At 40.2% G+C, this 20,488-nt stretch overlaps 1 protein-coding gene and 1 long non-coding RNA gene across 2 annotated transcripts; one reads left to right on the forward strand and one right to left on the reverse strand.

The window, feature by feature from the left end:
• Positions 1-1,047: 1,047 nt before the first annotated feature.
• Positions 1,048-6,675, forward strand: LOC130596429 (uncharacterized). The gene is made up of 2 exons (XR_008971523.1): positions 1,048-1,127; positions 6,396-6,675. It is a non-coding gene; the product is annotated as an uncharacterized LOC130596429 (long non-coding RNA).
• Positions 3,505-16,101, reverse strand: LOC130596424 (embryonic protein UVS.2-like). The gene is made up of 11 exons (XM_057404005.1): positions 15,682-16,101; positions 15,498-15,522; positions 14,462-14,599; positions 13,035-13,152; positions 12,309-12,487; positions 9,248-9,329; positions 8,244-8,371; positions 6,368-6,483; positions 5,706-5,931; positions 4,491-4,609; positions 3,505-3,916 (listed from the first exon to the last, which is right to left on the reverse strand). The coding sequence occupies exons 1-11, from the start codon at positions 15,754-15,756 to the stop codon at positions 3,686-3,688; spliced, it is 1,437 nt and encodes a 478-aa protein (XP_057259988.1). The 5' UTR covers positions 15,757-16,101; the 3' UTR covers positions 3,505-3,685.
• Between the last annotated feature and the right edge of the window lie 4,387 nt (positions 16,102-20,488).

Here is a 20,488-nt window from a genome sequence, read left to right on the forward strand (position 1 = left end):
CTATTCAAGGAAGTAAGCCTCATGAATACCTGAACAAAGCTAACTTTAAAGGAAGAAAACTGGGGTTTCCCATCTCAAGCTTATGGGCTTTTTTTAATGGGAAAGCACATTAGAAGGACAACTGACTAAAACTTGGGAGCCAGACTTTGTACCGGTCCAGCAACCGTTTTAGAGACCACCTGGAAATTCCAGGTATTGAAGGCATAAATCAAGGAATTGAGACAAATATGAAAGAGAACCTACTCAAAGAAAAGGATTAATTTGATGTTGTCTTTGCTATTGAGTTGATCAATCGGAAAAGAGGAAGAGGAAATTTCAAACTTAATGTTATAGTGCAACCTATGGAATGACAGGTGTAAGCTGGAGTGCTGGTCCTCAGTACAGAATGCAAGCAGTGCCTCAAAGAACCTTCCTATCAGAGCACTGCCAATAGCAGTGCATAGGAGGGAGTAAGGCAGTTAAAGAAACTGAACTTACCTGCTTAGAAGCAGCTCAGCTAAATTTGCTGGATGAGGAGAAGCCCTCACTCCCCCAGAGAAAGGAATCTTCTTCCCCTGGAGAAGAGGATGGAGGCACATTCCTCTTCCTCTGGTGGTGTCCACCAGAGGGGGACTGGCACCAAAAGGCCATTTGGCAGCAGAACAGCAGCAGCTTTTCTTTATTTCTTCTCTTGCCTGCAGTTGTTTCCCATGATAAAGGTAATTCCAGCTAGTAAAATCCTATGACTTAGCCTATTAGGTTTTCAATTTGTTTGAAGTGTAGGAGAGATTAATTCAATGGTCTTTGGTTCATAGGTCGGCTCCTTGCCAAACTCAGTTTTTAAAGCTCAGCCTTTAAAGGTCCCTTCCAACCCAAAGTATTCTATGATTCTGTGACTGGGGTTCTAGTCATGCGAGCAAGTGGCATCTCAACCACAGTTATTTACTTATGTAAGGGAAATTTGTTTCAAATTAAAGACAAAAAAAGACCTATGAGTAGTACAATTTTGTGTGTTTCTGTGGTGCTTTATTCCAGGCTGTTTTTTTCCTACAGCAGTAATTGACAGAGCTCTGTTCTGGTCCTTTCAGACTACAAAAGAATACTACTTGAAGGCCTCCCAGATAGGAACCTGCACAGTCCCAAAGCAGGTAGGATTTGAATACATGGACTCAAACACCCTTGTCTCTTCCACACACGGAGGCTTGTAGAAGCAGGTATCTCCTAGAATATTTTTTTTGGTATGCAATTAACGTAATACCTATGTCATGAGGTATCTACATATATGGGCATACATATATATTCATCACTGCTAGATACCTGTATTATGAGGTTAAATCCTTACATGTTGGATTTCAAGGGGTGTTAAGATAATGCTGGACTTTCATTAGAACCTCACAAAATCCTCATATGGTGATATTTGAATCCTCAACTTTTGGCTATACTGTCCATGTGTCACTCAATTCATCTATCTCAGAATATGAATGTTAAAAGCAAGCTTATAAACCTTTTCTATCTATGGGCAATGCCTGTTGTGGGAGGATTATTATCTGTTAAATGTAAATCCCCTTACACTGTTGGGTACTCCTAAGCTCTTAGCAGGGTTTGTGAATCCTACAGCTTCTCCATTTCAGATTCACAACTGTGGGTGAAAATGAGCAGCAGTCATTGTAAGAAGAATGTCATTCATCAGGATGTTTTGTATCTTGCATTTTCCTGTTTGGCAGGCCACAGATTTATTGATGAGTAATATATAACTGGAGAGTGTTGGCAGGAAACCAGAGATTTTAGCAATAATTAGAGGATAGCAGAAGGTTTTGATATCTGCAGATGTTCAGGAGGTGGTTTGGAGCCTGTGTGGAAGCTCCAGCTAATGTGCATATCCCTTAAGGAAAGCGCTTAACAAGGACCTGTAACAGAACTCATGAAGAGCAGAACCTTTACATTTTGGATTGAAAAGCCTTTCCTATGAAAGAGAGAACTTATTCATTATGATATATTTCAGCCTGTCTACATTCAGGAATGCATTTCTACATCATTACTGGTGAAGGGCTTGCTTACAAATAAGACACCCTGATCTAGTCACATTGCCACATCTCAGGCTCCTACTTTACCAAATACGGGTGAACATCTAAAACACTGGACCTAATGTAAAGCTCCACATCAGGCCATGGGAAGGGAATCTAAAGTAATATGACAAAAAACTGCTCAACACTGTATATTTAAAATAGGGACCCATTCAACTTTGCATACAATAACAGTTGTCACAGGATTATTACTTTTGCACCTCCATGAAGGTCCTCAGGCTCAGGGAGAAGAATTAGCTCCTGTGCAGTGTAATGATCTGCCATGCTGCTGGAATTGTTATGTCCTCCAAAAAGGTGCCAATTTAAATAGTGAGCCAAATTAAATGAGGGAAAGTTTTTTATAGCCAAAAGAGAGGAGCTTGCAAAAGCTGTAAATATTTGTTGCCTGCTGTGCATGCACTTTACCACCACAATGCCAGAAAGCTCTAGATCCTGATATCCACAACTTATCAATTATCATCCTTCTGAGGATGAAAATTAACCAGTGCTTAGAAAGGAAAACATTATAGGGCCTTAAAAAACCCCACCTAAGCCAACAAAACCAAAAGAAAACCAAAAGTCAGCATAATCAAAAGTTTCTTGGCTGCCGTCCTAGCACCAGGAAAGCAAACTGGTATTTTTTACGTGCTTTACATGCTCTTCTTCACAAAGGCATAATTGCAGCAAGAACTTTTATTTATTACACTTCAACATCTTCCAGTTTTGCATTGACATTTAGTTCTGAATACATCAAGTCAAGGCAAAGTGTTGGCTGTCTACAGATCTCTTTCTCTTCAGACATCTCAGAGGCAGAAGATTTCTCTCTACAGACAAGGCACTTCGCACCTAAAGTGTTCGCAAATGTTATTTGCTCCATGGGACTTCACATGAGATTTTCAGGCCTCCTTTTTAATATTTAGTAATACCCTATGGACAATTTCAATACCTGAGGCAGACCACAGCAAATTATCAGCAGTAGCTCCTTCGCTCCATTTACTCTCCCTCACCTCTACTTTCTGCCACTCTTAGATGTTTCTTTGGTTAAATCTGTTCCCTGACCTGGTTCATCTCACAGAGGAGTAGTGCAGTTCTTTGAGTTGAGGTGCTGTACAGACATCCTTCAGTGTAAACTGGTGATTTCCAGGCTAAGCTAAGGCCTATACAAACTGTATAACTGAGCTTGGCTTAAAAGCATAAACATGTGTCTGAAGGTTTTTCTGCAAGCATACTAGAATACACATTAGAGTTGGGTAGTAATGTTTGTCACAATACAGGTTAAAGTTACTACATAGCTGTATTCTGAATTGTTTTATGGGTACAGTTTCTATCAATAAAAAGTATTGAAAATCTGCTTACATAGTTTCAGTTCTGCTGTTGTATTTCACCAAGCAACACTAGCAATGGAAATAGTATAACAAGAAGCTTCCAGTCTCAGACATCCCACAGAAAGGAACGCTTTTGTCCATAATTCCCCATGCAAATTACACCACTGTAGACAGAAGACTAAGAGATCAAGCTTCAAGCTTTTCAAAGGTATCAGAGAGCTCTATTTATTGCTGATATTAGTGGCATCTTGACTTTCACCTGTTGCTAGCTGCTCTTTTACTTCCATTCTGTGTTTTCCAACTACTACCTGTATTGTACTACCTGCCAAATGTATAACTGATTACAAATCCGGGCAGCTCCCAAACTATATCACTGTGAAATTCAACCAGCACAAAGTTCCCAGTGGAAGTAAAGTCTGCAACCTTCTCTGTCCCACAGTAAGGGCCAACTGCAGGTGATGTAGGTCGGCTTCCATCATGTATAAGCAAGTAGTCATAAATGCATCTGTCACTATCTTCCAGCTCAAAGGATAACATTTTAAGAGATATCTGGAGAAAATACAATCAAAGCACTTTGCTTCCAGGTTATATCCTTTTCTCTTACTCTTTGTATGTAACAAGCACAAATAGTCTAAATTCCTTATGTGCAGGCACTATTTTTTATTGTGTTTGCACCACATCCTGATCTTAGAATCATCCCATACTGTAATGCAAATCAGTAGCAAGTTATTTGCTTAGTTCCTCAGCATTTGGAATGGAAGGAGAAGCAAGGGACAAGACTGATCTTGTACACTTTGATTCTTCTCTCTAGAGAAATATAAAACCAGCACCGGTGCAGTGTTTCAGTTTCCTAGTGGGAACTCTTACCTAGGGATTATTCTGAACAAAGTCTACTGGTACAAACCAGATTCCTAAGAGTTCACACGTGTGTACAGGTTTTTGCCCTTGCTGAATACCTCAGACACCAAGATCCAGCATAAGTTCTTAAACTGGATTTTTGTGTTGAGCTTTTTACTCGGAGAATGCCTGCTCAAAAAGTGACATTACAGCTCTTATTCCTGAAGGCAAAAAGTGATTCTACTAGAGAATGCTGATGAGACTCATGAATGAATCCATACCTTACCTTGAATCCGACTGGAGAATTGATGACCCAGAAGCATGCTCGGTTTTTGGGGTATTTATTGGGGTAGTTTGGAGAGGTGATGATTCCATTTGAGTCTGTGAAAGTATCTCCACAATTCACTGAGGAATAAAGGAGAAAAACAGAGAAAGGCATATTAACGAGAGTATTTTGGCAACAGAAATGAGCTTGCTTATACTATATTGTATTCTTTCTTGAAGCCAAGAAAGAATGTGCTACCATGAAAACCTACTGCTGACATACTTAATTTCTTTGCTTAGTATTTGCATCAGCCACTGTACTGAAGGAACTAAATACATGGCTGCTAAATAACCTTTGGAGGACAGGAAACAGTTGCATCTAAAGCTGTATCTGTCTTTACAATTGGGAGTTCCTGTATTAGCACAGCATTCCAATGGTACCAGCTTACTGCACTTTCAGAAAAGAATTAGCTTAAGTATTCAAGATTGCATTACCAAGCTAGAGCTAATGCTGTCTAGAAATGACTCCATCAAGACTAATGCAAAAAGAGTAAAAATGCCACATTTATAAGACTTCTTCAATTTATGGTTTAAGAAAGTTTTAATTTTGAGTTGAAATAAGGCAGTAACAAGTTATTTAGGCTGCTGCCTTCTAACTGAAAGCATGTTTCAGCACAACAGAATTTTATCCAGCAGTCCATAAGGCACTTTTATGTTTGCAAACCAGACACCCCTGAAGTGACTACAGTAAGAACTGTCTTCTATGTAACATAACAAGTCTTCAATTCAGACAGTTTAAGTTACCCAAGGTTAGTACCATTCCTTTTGCATAAAGTGCCACAAAATCTTCAATAACATATTGCTCAGGTATTGGCTCTACATCCCATTGATTGAGATTTCTTATTGAGCTCTGCAGCCTTTGGCAGCACTGTTCCTATTAGTTACAGTCATTGAATTGTTTTTATTTAAAGGAGTTGTTCTAAAGATGTGATGAAGCCCAGCAGAAGCTTTCAGAGGAATGTGAGTGGATTCACAGGATTACTAACATTACACCCATGCAACATCCCATTTTCTGTTTCCTGCTAACCTTCAACCCCATCATTGCCTAACCTGCATTAGCAATTGCTGTGGAAGACACAGAAACAAACCCCTCTGGAGTACACATTCAAAATGTTCAGTTCTTCCATACAACTGCTATTCATGTTGTTCTTCAAGCTCTGTAAAGAAGTGTTCATACCCTTGTTGTAGGAGGCTCTGAATCCTGTGGCTGTAATGCTCTCATCACTTGCAAACTCTACTAGCATTGTTGATCCAGACGCCACTAAGGAGGGCAGTGGCCCCTTCCCACAGTATTTGTCCAGCAAGACAGGGGAATTCTTGCTGTTTCCATTGTAAACTTTTATATAGTCAGAAGAACAGTCTGAGGAGGGCTGGAGATCAAAAGCCTCAAACTGCAGGAAAATCTTGAGAAACAAGGAAACAGATGTTGGGTTGAATGCTGAACACAGGGAAAGATTCAAACCATCTAGCTGTTATGAAGTGAACTAGGTTTTCATATTCATTTTGCTATTTGTGTAATACTGAAACTTTACTTTCCATATAAAAAGAGCATTACATTTCACCTAGCTACCCCATTACTGAGCCCAGTTACTGATGTTTGACTATTGCTTGTCTTTGAAAAGCCATCAAATATTAGCTGGATAAAAATCAAGTTAAGTAATGCATCTGAGAGTCCTGATAGGTCTTATGAAAATTGTTGAGACTGTCTTTTAATTCACTGCTTAACAAAATAAATGTCTTGGTCCATGAAAATGACTCCCAGAGGGTACTCATAATAATGAAGTAATGTGTAGCCTTGACACTGTGGTTCAAGCCTATTTTCCACCTAATAAAGCTTACCTTACTTCGACGGATGCGGATCAACCAGAGGCAGTTGCTATTGTTCGGGTACGGGGATGGGTAATTGACAGAGGAGAACAAGCCTTTGGATTTAGACAACACAGAGCTACAGCAATCTGAAGAGAAGAACCAAACAGCATTGAAGAGAATGAAAACTCCACAAAAGTCTTCCAGAAGTGCCTGACAAGTCTCTTCAACCATTTACATCAGTCAAACTTGCAAAGGAGAAATGAATTAGAATGCTTACAGTTGCGTTGATGTTCCTTGTGTCAAAGTTACATAAGGCAAATAAAGCTGGTTAAAGTACTTATCTGCTTCAGCTACTCATGTTTTTTTAAAGAGAGTGGGGTTTCACTCACATACTGTTCTAAACAAGGCCTGGACCTTTCATGAACTTCCTTAACCTCAACCACAGGAGTAGTTTCAATTGCATCACTACATCAATTCCCATCAGCAAATGTGTGTGTATGCCTACATTTGTGCAAAACCAAGCTTGAAAACTAGTTTCTGTCAAAGCAAAGACAGGTAATCAGTGGGGGAAAACAGTGAAAGAGAGCACTGAAGTCAAGCTACAGACCTAGTGACTGGCATACAAAGTCTGATTTCATCTGCCTTTTGGCTTTCCACATGTGGTCTTCATTTATGGTGCTGTATGTAACTCCCCAAATTAAAAATTATGAATATGACATCTGCACATAGGAATTTGACATTTTTCTCTTGCTCCCTGCTTTCCCTGGGACAACTGGACATTTTGTTCTTTTTTAAGCCCCTGAATTATCCTTGTTTTTTTTTTTAATTTTGCCCTTTTCTTCCAAAACATACAGGTCTAAATTATGAAATTACATTATAATGGTATTGAAGTAAGATTCATTTCCAGCTCCACTATCAAGAATAAATATCATCAAATGCTGTCACTGTCTTTATTATCACTTTATTATCACAATTGAATTATCACTGTCTTTGAAACCAGACACTTATATTGTAAACTTGTTTTATCTGAAGTTTAGAACTTGGGAGGAACCACTCAGGAATGACTTCCTTACCTGACTATCCGACTGAAGGAATCCTGATTCCCATTAATTACTGCTGTTTGTTTAACTGAGCTCTTAACACAATTCAGAACAGAATTTGGTACACTAACATGTAGCCTGTGTTCATGTTCTTGCTGTTTTGGTGGAAACTGACTGAATAACATCTCAGGGGAGTCAAATACCATATAAATCAATTAGCCTGCATACCGGGATTTGAGGCAAAAACTGAGGAGCATGGTGTTTTACCTGTGTTTTGTGTATCTCAGCTGAAGAATTCCTGCTGCAGAGGAATACTTAAGGTATTTCTAGACCTTAAGATACTACAGTGATGGAAGTAGGTAACTATACAAAAAGCTTGGGAATTCCCCTCCAAGATGATGTTCTGATCAGCCTAAGTGGCACCCATACTTATAGCCCTGCAGTCATTTTCCAGTTGAAAGAAATCACAAACCTGCTGGCACTACTGATGGACATGACTTTATGCTATAATCATTGCTGAGAATAGCTTACGTGATTTGGAACCTTCAGATCTTTCCTGAAGTGAGAAGCTGACGGAGGTAGCATCCATGATTTCTCTGATGGATTTTGCTTATGTCAAAGAGCAGGGACTAGGTGAGGATAACTCAGAATGACAGTCAGTTATTGAAAGCAAATTGCCCTTTCCAAGAAGGCAGCAGCTTGGCACAGGGACAGTTCTGTTCCCAGGTGCCTATCAGCCCTCTTACAGGGCAAGGGAGAGATATATTGAAAGGACTGTGGGCTGTGTTCCTTCTGGGGGATGTCTGACAGTGCCTACAGACATCAGCTGTCTAAGGATTCACATGCCTTCCATCTACAGCACTTACTGCACTTGTAGAGCCTGTTGATTTTAGCTACATCCAAATTACTCAGCCCTTCTCTCTGCCCAATGGGTATAGAGGGGTCAGGAACTGGTACAATAGTTTGTTTCCCTGGAGTGCTGGAGAAATCATACCTGTAGAAAGAAGAAAATCACATTTCTCTTAAACAGTGAAGTTCTTTAATTGCATAATCATATTCATGTACCACATGCACAGAATTTCAATGGAAAAGGGCAAGAAGCTTCTCAGAGACCGGTTTAACCTTTTCTGAGGAGGACCAGCATGGCAGACACTGTATGCAGCAGCTGAAATCAAGAAACAAGACAAAGCTGTATTATCCTGAGCGAGGAGAGCTTTCACCAGCATCCTGGCAAAGTGAACTGAATCCCACCTTCATGGTTCCAGAGGCAGAGGGGCAGGAGCTGTTCTGCCTCTGGAACCGCCTCTGTCTCAGTTACTAATTGTTCATTTGCCATCTGCAGTTTTCTGCTTCTAGAGAGACAAGTTTGATTTCATGGTTTTGCTCAGAAGTTGTGACTTGCTAGTGGAAATAAAGGAGAAGCTTGTACATTATGTACTAAAATGCAGCCTTAGCATGCCCAGATGTGTATGAGGCAACACACAACATTTTAATGACAAAAAAAATTCCATCTTTCTTCTCTCTGACCCTAAATATTATTGTGTATGATCAGCTGTTACTATGTTAATGAAATCGTATAGACTTGAGAACTATTAAATCAGCGACTCAGTAGAGTTAGGCTACTGAGCCAGGTCAAAGGCCTCTATCAAGAGACAATGAAAGAATGTCCTAATTTTTTCTTCTATCCATATCAACTCTTGTTTTCCAAGAATCCTGTTGACAATGGAAACATGCTCACCCTTAGTTATGAGCACTCCCTTCGTTTTAAGTGAACAGCAGAAGTCATTCCCTTTTGGGAAGGAGCAATTCCTTCTTCCCAGATCTGAAGGTTGTTTGCTCCTTTGAAAAGGTATCTCAGAAAACAACTTACGCGCCGTAGTGCATCACTGAAGAGTAGTCATAGGGAAGGCCCAGATTTTTGGAATTCACTTTCCCAAAGTTCCCTTGTTCCCCTTAAATGCAGAAAAACAACATTTCATTCAGAACAATTATTGCTGCTCTAATAGTACACTGCCTGCTGTCATAATCCTAAGAGTAACACAGGATATAATACTTGTACTTACGAGAACTTGGACCTATCAAAGCCACCAGAGCCTATTGAAGAACATGGGAACCCATTTTCACTTAACTTAGTAGGTTTCAGAATCAAATAAATCAAAGTTTTGATATAATCGATGAATCCATTCCACTGGGTCTCTTGTCTATGGTAAGCAGCAATCTCAGAGCAGGGAGCTGAGTGCAGTCAGCCTGGCCTTGAGGCTAATGCCCTGACCACTGAGCACTTCTTTCCAGTTCAACATCTGTACCTTTATTATTGTAACTAGTAGTTTGTAAACCACAAGCCATCTGGACAAGAGTTCAGGATTGGACACTTTATCAGAAAAATCTCTGCAGGCTACAGAACTTGGCTGGCAGGCTTGCAATCAGAGCCAGTCTCTTCCAGTAATGTCCTTCAGCACTGGTCCCAGTGAGGGCTCGGAAACACAAAGAGAAGCTTCAAAATCTTGAATTACAGAAAGTTTGGGAATAAACATGAGTTTGGAACTTTTCATAGCTCAAAAACCTCAGCTAAGGCTCAAACTGGTTCTCAACAGCATTGGCTTTCCTGACTCTATTCTGTTTTTATCTCAATTCTTCTTATCTGTTATAGTGACTTTAGAAACAATTATCAGCAAATGCACAGCTTCTTCTGAGATGATGAACAGAGAACACAGTTCAAATGCAGTGAAACATTTACGAATATGGCTACTGTTTGGCACATAAGTGCTTTGCTGAATTGATTTACTAAAAGAAGAGAAAGCAACAGCAGCCTGGCTGTACAGAGGTGCTGCCAGCAAACTAGTATCTGCCTAATCACATGCCAGAGAGACTTGGCTGTATAGACCTGCGCACATGTGGGGACTTACTCTATCTTTTCCATTCTAAAAAAACCCTGCCTCTGCCAGAATCTAAATGTAGTGACTCAGAAGAGTTGAAAATGAAGCTTTGGTTGAAGGCTTTGAGTAGTTTTTCTCCCCCTCCAAAGTTTGGGAATAACAAGCTGAGTTTCAAGTAGCAAAGTGGAGAGCGACCCATGAGGCTGCATTTTATCCAAACAAAGAAGTAGGATGGCTTCCAAGGTGAATTGCTGGGTAAGAGCAAAACCCAGAAAATATCCACAGCACTTGAGTCCTGGCAAGAAAAAAACAGCTTGTGCGGGAGAGCTGGAAAGCTGCACAAGGTCTAGAGGTCTAGTTCTGTACTATGGAGGTCAGTGGAACCTCTGCCCTCAGCACTGTTAAAAGCAGCATGTTTTTACAGGAGATGTACACCAACAGTCATCACAAACATAACTGTGCTGCTTAATTTCCTTTTCCCTGCATATCTTTGCATTTTCTTACAGTGCTTGTGCTGCACACACTCTGCATTCCAACTCCCTCTTAACACCAATCTTCTCAGCCTCCATTCTGGGTGAATACTGTTAAAACAGTGAAGATATACCCCATCTTCCTTTGAATAGTCTTCTCATCCTCACCTCTTCCTCCTCTTTTAAACTTATGATCCTGTGCCTGAATCAGAGCTTGGTTACATCCATATCCTTTAGGAGTAATGACATCTGAAACTGTGGACTCCCCCTGCAAACCTAGCATAAGATTTAATGTACGTCTAGTATTGTTGGTATAAGTTCACATTTTCAACTCCTCTTTCCTAGTACATCCTTTGCTAGCATATCAAACACAACATGCCCTTGTTACACGATGGCAAACAATTCATAGCAGAATTACGTCTTAACAGTAGAACTAAAACCTCAATAAAGAGGAACACAAATGGAATTTACTTAGGATATCATGGGAATAGCTGAAAAAAAGTTTGGAGAACAGTGTGTTTAGGAATTTGTAATAAAAACAATCAAGTTCCATCTGGAGAAAAAGATATATATATATTTTCAGCTGTGCATGACACTGGAGAGTTTAATATCTTATTTGACTTCTTAGAATTTGGTACTAACCGTCCAGCCTCATTTACTACTATTTTCTATAATGAACTAAATACACCATTAAATATCTTTTCACAATTTATGGGGTGACCAGCTCTTTCAGAGCTGTCAGATGAGTGATCTTTGCATCCTTTCTTCCCCTAGTTTCCTTCTATGTACCACTTCCTCACTTTCCCTGGGACCTCCTACCATTCCTTCTACCCTCCATAGAGCTTGGATCCCTGTATGTGCTCTCATGTTCCCAGCAGACAGGTCAAGGGCACATGCCCAAACTAATCATCCTGCATTCCTTTCCCTAAATAGCATTCAGTTTTTCCTTTACAGATTTATCAATCCTGATTGCTCCCCATTGCTCCTTCTTTTCATGGCAGCATATATCATTCTATCCTCAAGGAGGAAATAATTCCTCTCACATCATGCCAGGTCCCAGAATTTTGCACATGCTGATGGCTGCATGTGCTTCCGTTCTTTCCACACTGCGTCTCTTGTTCACCTACATTTTAGGCTATGTGCATTTCACTCACTGCCAGTGCCAAGATGACCACCAGCTGCCTTCCCTATTTCCATGTCTTTTCCTAAGATAGAGTTACTGTGCGATTCCCTACCGTGATCTCTGAATATCGTGTTTTACCCCAACTCAGCTAAAAGTCCCATAGTTTTGCCTCTTGGCCAAGTCTTTGCTACAACAGTTTGCATTTCTGATGATCTCCATTGGATATAAGGTAAGGCTAATTTTAGGCTGCATCTGCCTTGGAGGACTACACTAACATAGGTGTAGCCATAGAAATTCCCGTAGTACAAACACTGAACTAGAAATTCCATCACATTGAATGTGCTGCTGCTGCTGCAATTCAGCTAGCATTAATCATGATTCTTCTTTGCATTGCTGTTCACAGAAGAAACATTCTCCTTCATCCAAAAGTGTATGTTTTCTCTTAAGATTTAGTGGACGTACCTGCCACAATATGTTCCCACATAATCTTGACAAACCTGTCCCGATCACTCCGTGCCTGTTCATGGATGAAACCCAGTGCGTGGTTCATTTCATGCTGAATCGCTCCTTTATCCATGCACCCATTTTTCACCAGGCCCACTGCTTGACGTCCTCCAATTTTCCCAAAGTAGGACCAGCAGCTAAGAACAGGCAATCAATAACCAAAATGATCACACTCAGCACATACAAAGAAATGGATGTACTGATTATGCCACCAAGGACCTCCAGATGTGCAGCCACAGAAGGGGCCATGCAAATAGTCACTGGTGTGAGATATCTAGTCTCCCAGAAGTTGCCAAACTACATAGGGGTGCAAATAAAGCCTTTGAAGCTTTATTTGAATGATATATGATATCATATTTATATGAAGGATATATGATATGATAAATGAAGCAGTTTAAGTAGTTAAGCAAAGATCCTGAAACAACTGTAATACTTTTTTACAACAATTAAGGAAAAGATCTCATTTTGAATTATAGCCCATTAAGTCCACACATACATTTATTCCTGCAGTCCATTAACTGATGTAACTACCAGTATGTCTAAGGAAAAAATGAGAAACTGCACCTGCTCTCTGAATCTTGACTCCTAGGTTGAAAAAGGGCAATTACTTAAATCCAACTCAAACCAGAAAACCAGCTGAAAGACCTTTCGAGTGCTTTCACTCCCAGGAGATCGGGAGCTTACCTCTGCCCACGTTCAACATATACATAGTCCTTTTCTGTAGTGCGGTTTACAAACTGCACACAGGTCAGCGTGGAGATCTCTTGCAGAGCATCAGCAATCCAAGACCTCTCTGTCATGGCTAGAAAGAGGAAAGAGGCCAGGAGAATGCTTTTTTGGTTAATCAAGATGCGCACTGATGGAGTGCATTGTTTTAAAACTTTACAGGACTCGTTAGCTTTTTATCAGGCAAGTAGAACAAAGAAAATGGCAAAAAGCCTCCAGAAATCTTGGAGCTGATTGTAAAGGGAGATGTAGGAATTATGGCTGGTCCTTCTGCATATTCTATAAGAGACAGCTGACAGAAAGCTAGACTGGCATTGTTTCTTCCATTACAATGAAAAAATGAGAGTTTCAGATACAAATAGTTGGATTACAGTAACCCAATTGAGCCATCTGCCTGCAGCTAAGCACCAAAAAACCTGTTTTGTTTATAAGAAATGTCTGCACAGGCCTTGGAATCACTTGAGACAGCCGGTGTTCAGAGGCTCTGAAGATCACAGTGTTTCTATTCAGGGACCAAATAAAATTAGAATGTTTATCTAATTTGGAACATTTTGGCCTCTTCTGGCTTAGTCACTTATCTGCAACTGATTTGTATCTCAATTTCCTCATCTTTAAAGTTTGAAGAGAGGGAGGTAGATGGAATGACCCTTACCTAACCACAAGAGCGTATGCTGCAGTTCTGAAAGCCTGTGGGCAGAGGAACAGCCTGGCTAACACAGAGACTGCGCTTTCCTCAGCTCAAATGATAACACAGGAATGGGAATCAGGCACGGGCTTTTTTTCCACTTCCATGCATTTTTCTCTCAAGGTAAGCTCATTTATGAAGGGTCTGTATGGAAGCCTCAGCAGGGTAGAGGTGGCAGACCTGCACAGCCCATACGAAGTTTTCTAGATGAAGGCACTGGTCCTGCACCCTTTTGCACAGAACAGAGCTATTGACTGACTAGAGGGAAATAGTAAGAGAAAAAGTATCTCCAAGGATTTTTTCTCCCTTTTTGCCTCTACAGGATTCCTAGTGTGGGATATACCTATGGAAGATTTGAAAGCAAATCTCCGTGTTAAAAAAGTGTTCCTAGTGGTAATTTTGAATCAAATTACTTTCATAATGTGAACAAATTCTATTACTTCTGTGCTTGCTAAGTATCAAAGTGCATTGTAGCTAACAGGAACGAGCTAAAATTAGTTGGTATTTATGTAACAACTACTGCTCAAGTAACCACACACTGTACTGAAGTGTTAGCCAGGTGACCACAGGGCTAGCAGATTCGCAGAGGAAACATGTCCATAAATCCTCATTTGAACCAAGTTTGCTTTTGGTGCATGCCACACAAACACAAAACAACAGAGAGAAAATCACTTCACAGCAGCCATTTGCATACACTCACAGAAATCAGAAGAGATGTTAATTGGGACCTTGACAAGTCCATCCTGTGATTTGGGCCATAAACAGCTCTCACAGTTAATTGCACTGCGTCGTCCTCTTCTCAGGAGGATGTCTCCTTCATACACAGCTATTTCACTGCCTGATGAAGAAAATAATGAACGCACAAGGCACTGAGAAGGCAAATAGATGTGCAGAGGGGAGATGAGAGGTATCCAGTAGCTAAGCTTCTGTGCCTTCGGAAATTTCTTCCACTGAAGTTCATTTCCCAATAATGTGAAAAAGGATTAGTAAATTAAGACCAAGTGAATGGCGCATTCGCAGTATGTTAAGACTAGTTAAGTCTGCCTTGCTTCCTGGATAGAAGAGATTAATATTAATATAGATGTCATAGCACAGCTCTAATCAAAGTCGTGACTAACTATACTTCATCTTAAGAAGCTTTGGGAGCCTTGAGAGTGGAAGGCTAAGTATTGTAAGTCATTCCTCTCTTCACTAGAGCTTGTGGAATTAAAGGAAATCATAACCGACCTCTGCAAAAATGGGATGAATCATACAAAAGAAATTACTATTTTTATCATGCATCTTGAATGCATGCAAGATATTAATTTCCAGGTTAACTGTTAATTTAACATGACATGCTCTTCAGTTCTAACTCCAAAATACTTGGAATACATTTCACAGACCATAGGTATGTACAAAATGTACAATAGTTTTAGGTACAGCAGACAGGGAAGTGCCTTATATCACACAGGAAAAATCAAAGTGAAAAGTATTCTGATTTGCTGAGGCTGCATATGAAAAAAGAACATTTCATGTAGCAATAGCTCAGTAAGCCTTCGTAATTTCTATATCATGACAGCATAAATAATCACACTGAATGTGACTTTAAAACGCATCTGAGTACTGTGAATTGTTTTCCACTGACGCTGGAAAATAACTTCAAAGAGAAAAACATACTGAATAATGAGCATGAGGTATAGAGAAGCAGCCCCACCAAAGCCTACAGTTATTGATATAATAATTACAATCAAACTCACCTAAGTCACTGTTTCTTGTAGCTTTCTGAAAAAAAAGCATACATTTTAATAAGTTCTTATCTCCAGAGCATAAAACTTCCATTATGTAGAATCACAGCAGCAAAAGCTTGTAACTAATTTTAAGATAGAGCAAATCATCATCAGCAGCAATGTAAATTCTCAGCATCTGCGAGCAGGGACACACCTGGACAGGTTTACTCAGTGCAAAGCTATAGAGAAATGCTAAATGAGTTGGCAGAAGAAAGTACTTCATCTTCATGCTTCCGAGATGATCTTCTCTGCTCTGCAGCTCCGTTCTCAAAGCTGTGGCTAGTTTACTTGGGGCAAGTTTTATGGGAAAGCTTCTGCTGTGGTTAACAAGTGCAACAAAATAAGATAACAAGAAGTATTTTTCACAAAACAAACAAGCTGCAGGACCTCTCAGGAGAATTTCCAGGCTCTCATTTCTTATTTGTCTTCAGAAAACAGAGGAAGTGGAGCAATAGGAAAGAAAACCCAGCAACCTTAAAGTGACTCATCTTTAATTCTAAGAAGAACCCATGAGCTGCTGCAGGTCCCCTTAGTGCTGAGCAAGGGACAGGATATGTGGCAGCAGTCTGTTTGCAGCAAAACTCAGTGTCAAGAAACTCTGATCCATCCACACTGGCTACCTGTCCTAGAAACTCCTAGAAACTCCTCAGCTTGCTACCAGCAGCCACCTTACTGTCAGCCTGTCCCCGCTATGTACAGCTTTCAGCCAGGCATTGCTGGCCAGGAGCACTGGAAATCAGTAGGAGCCAGAGATGAGTCTGTTGATTGAAATTGTTTTTCCTGTACCATATCTTGCAATCTAATCACCACTGGCAGTGATTGTGTGTCTTTCTGGAGCTTACAAACAAATAAAACCACCAGCTCCCAGAGTTTTGGCTTCCCACCTGGGAAGCTCTCCTTCCTTTGATGCCCATGAATAGAAACAAGCCCAAAAAGGCAGGCTAAATCCTAAAAACCCACATTGTCAAAGTAAGCCACACAATGGGAATATTCATGTTGAAGCCACATGAATACCACCATAAGCAGGCAGGTGTTGCTTTTTCCTCCCACCTTCAGCCCCTGCACAAATACTTAGGTGCTATAGAAAATCATACAGATTTGCTGTGTCAGATCTTTAAGAAGCAAGCAACAAAACCTTTGGAATTGCCTATAAAGGCAAATTTCAGGGGAATCTATGTGGTTCAGAGCAGATTACGATGCCAGAGAGCTTCTTTGCAGATAGATGTATGGGCTGGTCCTCTGTTTTGAAGGAGTACTTTGCTAGCAAAGTTTTAGCTGATATTCTGTAAAGCTTTGCTACTAATATCATTTTACCCTACTAAGGGTTTGTTGCTAAACTTTCTAAAATATTCCACATTTTGGTGACTTTCACAATTCATCTACAGTTAATAATTTCCATGTAGATTATACTGCAATAATGAGAAGCAGATGTAAAGATCTCCTTTTGCTTTGGCTGATAGGAAGCTGAAGTTTGGAAGTCTTCATTAGTTTGTTACACTGGTAACCAGAGCTCCTCCCATACAGTTCTGAGCAACCTCAATATCTATTCACAATTCAGAAGAAAGACAGAGGAAGTCACAAGAGGACATTGCTGCTGCTGCACATCATAAACGACAGGGGAGACAGCAGAAGTTAAGACAATAAAACCAAGAGAACAAGACCAGATCACTGTGCAGAGCCTGGAGCTGGGTCACTCCAAGTGTGCAGCAAGAAGGGATTGAAGGGCCCTCTGAAGTTCTGCCATGTAGTTTTGCATATCCATTCCTTAAGCCAGGAGATTTATCACATGGTTTAATTCATTTTCCTGATTGCCAGAAAGAACTGGCTATTTTTCAAATCTAATTAATAGACCAAAGCCTCACATCACCTGATAACACATTATCAGAAGTTGTCTCTTAAATGCAAATTTCCTTGTCAATGCTCTTTGTCTACATTGTCTGCTTTAATATTCCAGCAGAATAATGTTCAGGTCTCAGTTTATTATCTATCCAAGTAATTTGATCACACAGCTGTAACTTGCATCCTTTCTCCTGTTTGCCTTTTCTTACACTGTCTTTTGTCACATCTCATTCTTAGACACACTGCCCTTGATCTGCTAGGTATTTTGTCACTGCTCTTTGTTACTAATTTTAATATTATGTTTATCACATCCTTAGTAATAGTTCCTTAGTTTCACCTTCATTCTATGGCAGAGAATGAGCACTTCTTTCACTCTGTAATCAAAGTCCCTCTTGGCATAAGATTAAATTACAAAGGTAGAAAAACCAAACATCTGTTAGTGCTTAAGCACAGATTTTTCCCTAGCTCTGTATCTGTAACAGGTATCATCAGAAGCAACAAGAATATCAGTTCAGTGATCTTTCCATAATGCGAAACATATGGATGGCACTTTCCCTGGCTAAAGCATGAGAGTGTATGAACCTCAAGGAAAACAAAGTTCAGGAGAGTGAAAGGCCATGTGATTATCTAAGCGTGTAGTGGAGCATCACTCTGATGCTCAGTTTCTCAGACAATTATGTAGACAAATCCTAGTGAACAAACAGTTGGCTTAACTCAGATGTGTATTCACCTTAAGAAAACTATTACTTTTCAGGAGGATTCATTTATCTTTACATGCTTAAACAGACCAGTTCTTACTATATCAAGAGTCCTAACTTGTTAAGTCACAGTAACATGGCACTTACTATGTGACACTTCCTTTTTAAACCTGTTTTGGTTTATGCTGCATTTAGACAGAAATCAGCTTCCGCTGAAGAGCAGTTTCAAATAACTTTATAGCCACTAAGTGAAACTATTACACTACACTGTAACAGGCTGGGAAAAAAGAGTTAAATGATAAAAACCATGTATGCCACTTCCTTTGTGTTTATGTTATTTAACAGTTATCTGATTACAGGTATTGTGTCCTTCAGGATGCTAGGATTAGTGAACGCATACAATTCATGCCTCATTATTTACTGGTTGAGAGAAGAAAATGAGTTTTCCTGCTTTTCAGTTGCCAGTCAGTAAATTGGTTCAGAATAATTAAATCACTGACCTTGACTGAGTGTGAAAAAAATGTTTGGGCTTTTTCAGAAAAGGTCAAAAATCACAAAAATAAGATTTTCTTTTTTAAGTCCTTACTTGTCCAAGTTACTAGGCAGCAAAAGCAAACCTTTCATAGAAAAGGTATCATAGCGTATGCTTGATACATGAAGACTTGAATGCTAAGTCTAATCAGTCTAAGACTAATTATTTTCAGGTAATTAGTTGATTTTAGTGTAAGTTAGAGTATCTTATGCCACAGCACATATTGGTGTATTTCCACATTTCAGGTACATTTTTATTTAAATGAAAGATTCAGACTTTAAAAGACAAAATCTCTGGTGTAAATACTGAGATATGTTAAAATTAGTTTGAAACCAGTGTATGTTTGGACTCTGTCCCTCCTAAACCACTTCTGCAGCAGTGTGATCTCTGCCATTTCACCACCACTCATCTTCTACCCTTCCAGTGTCAGAATGTTAGGAGAATCGCAGCTCCAAAGACTCTGCATTGGAGATAACTACAGGCATCAGTGAGCCTTAGAACAAGATGATGGCTAGAGACAAGAATTAGCTGAAGCTTTTACATCCAACTTGATTTTGTCTGGTTTGCAGTAGCTGTAGGCTGAAAAGAACTTCACTATTTTTTGAATTTAATGCATAGGAAAAGTTGGGTTCATGAAGACAAGCTACAAAGGTTAGTTTCAGTATTTGAGTATCAAAATACCCATCGGGTGAGCCAGATGGGACTGGCTGGTCTACAGGTTCCCTGTTCTGATAAAACCTGATGTGAAACCATTACCTAGTTGCAAACATCACGCTAATGTATTATTTACAAGCTCACAACAAAAGTCCTGAGGTAATGCTGCTCTCTAGTGGTTTGCCATTTGTGCAAGTGGGATGTGCTTCCAGAAAGAGTAAGGAACTCACCATCACCACTGACAGCCCGTTCATTCCTTTGATCCCTCTCTGCACAGTACAGACCAGTAACTGCTTCCTGCAGAAAATGCTTGCAAGCCTGAAGAGTCTGTTCTGTAATGTATGCTAGGAAGCAATGCACCAGTTTTAGCCTAAATCATCTCAAGACTGCTTTAGCATCTGCAGCTTGTTGCTTCACTATTCACCTCCACCAGATACTTTTAGATTATACATACAGATGCCACAACAGGTTTTGGATGTGTTCTGATGGCCCATTAGGAAAATGAGTTCTTTACCTGCACTATTTTCCCCTAAAAGGATTTTTAAGCCTTAAAATTTCTTTTATTAATGAGTCCTCCTAAAAGCTTTTAGAAAGCTTATACTGCACAACCCAAACACTCTTCTGGCTCTGCCTAAGCTCCACTTTACAATAGAGGTCATTGCTCCTTTCCCTGGCTTGCCTTGGAAGGGAACCAAGACAAACAGACCAGAGAGAAGCAGCAGGAAAAGGGCTACTCCATAAGCAGGGTTTGAGAAACTGTAAGTGCAGCACAGCTTGTTGATGAGGTGTTGAACCACCTTCAGTGCCCATCCAAAAGCTGAAGGCACAAACAAGACCAAAACATAGGCTTGCTGTCCAAGCAAGAAAACAAAGACCAAACCAAAGGAACATGGTTCTACAACACAGCCCCAACAAGAAGCAAAATGTAATGCCAGAGCTGAAATAGGGGCCCTGGGCCAATGGGTAGAGGCCACGGGTAGAGACCCCAGGTGAGGCCAGTCAGGAGTCATTAAGGTCTGTTGGCACCCTCCATCCCTAAAAGCTGTAACATGTTGCACCGGGCTTCCTCAGTCCCTGTACTGTCTAGTGAACACAACTGTAGTTTAGGTAAGTGTATCCACTGGGTCACCAGCTGGATCATCATGGGCTTCTTCAGGAACCTCTAGGAGACTGACTTTAAACTCTGACTCAGCCCCTATACATGAAGTTTATCCCTTAGCCTACTTCTTCCATTTTCA

This window comes from Pezoporus wallicus, unplaced genomic scaffold (genome assembly GCF_028554395.1).
Source record: "Pezoporus wallicus isolate ANWC-B61680 ecotype Strahan unplaced genomic scaffold, APGP_CSIRO_Pwel_v1 contig_8673, whole genome shotgun sequence".
NCBI lineage: Eukaryota > Metazoa > Chordata > Aves > Psittaciformes > Psittacidae > Pezoporus > Pezoporus wallicus.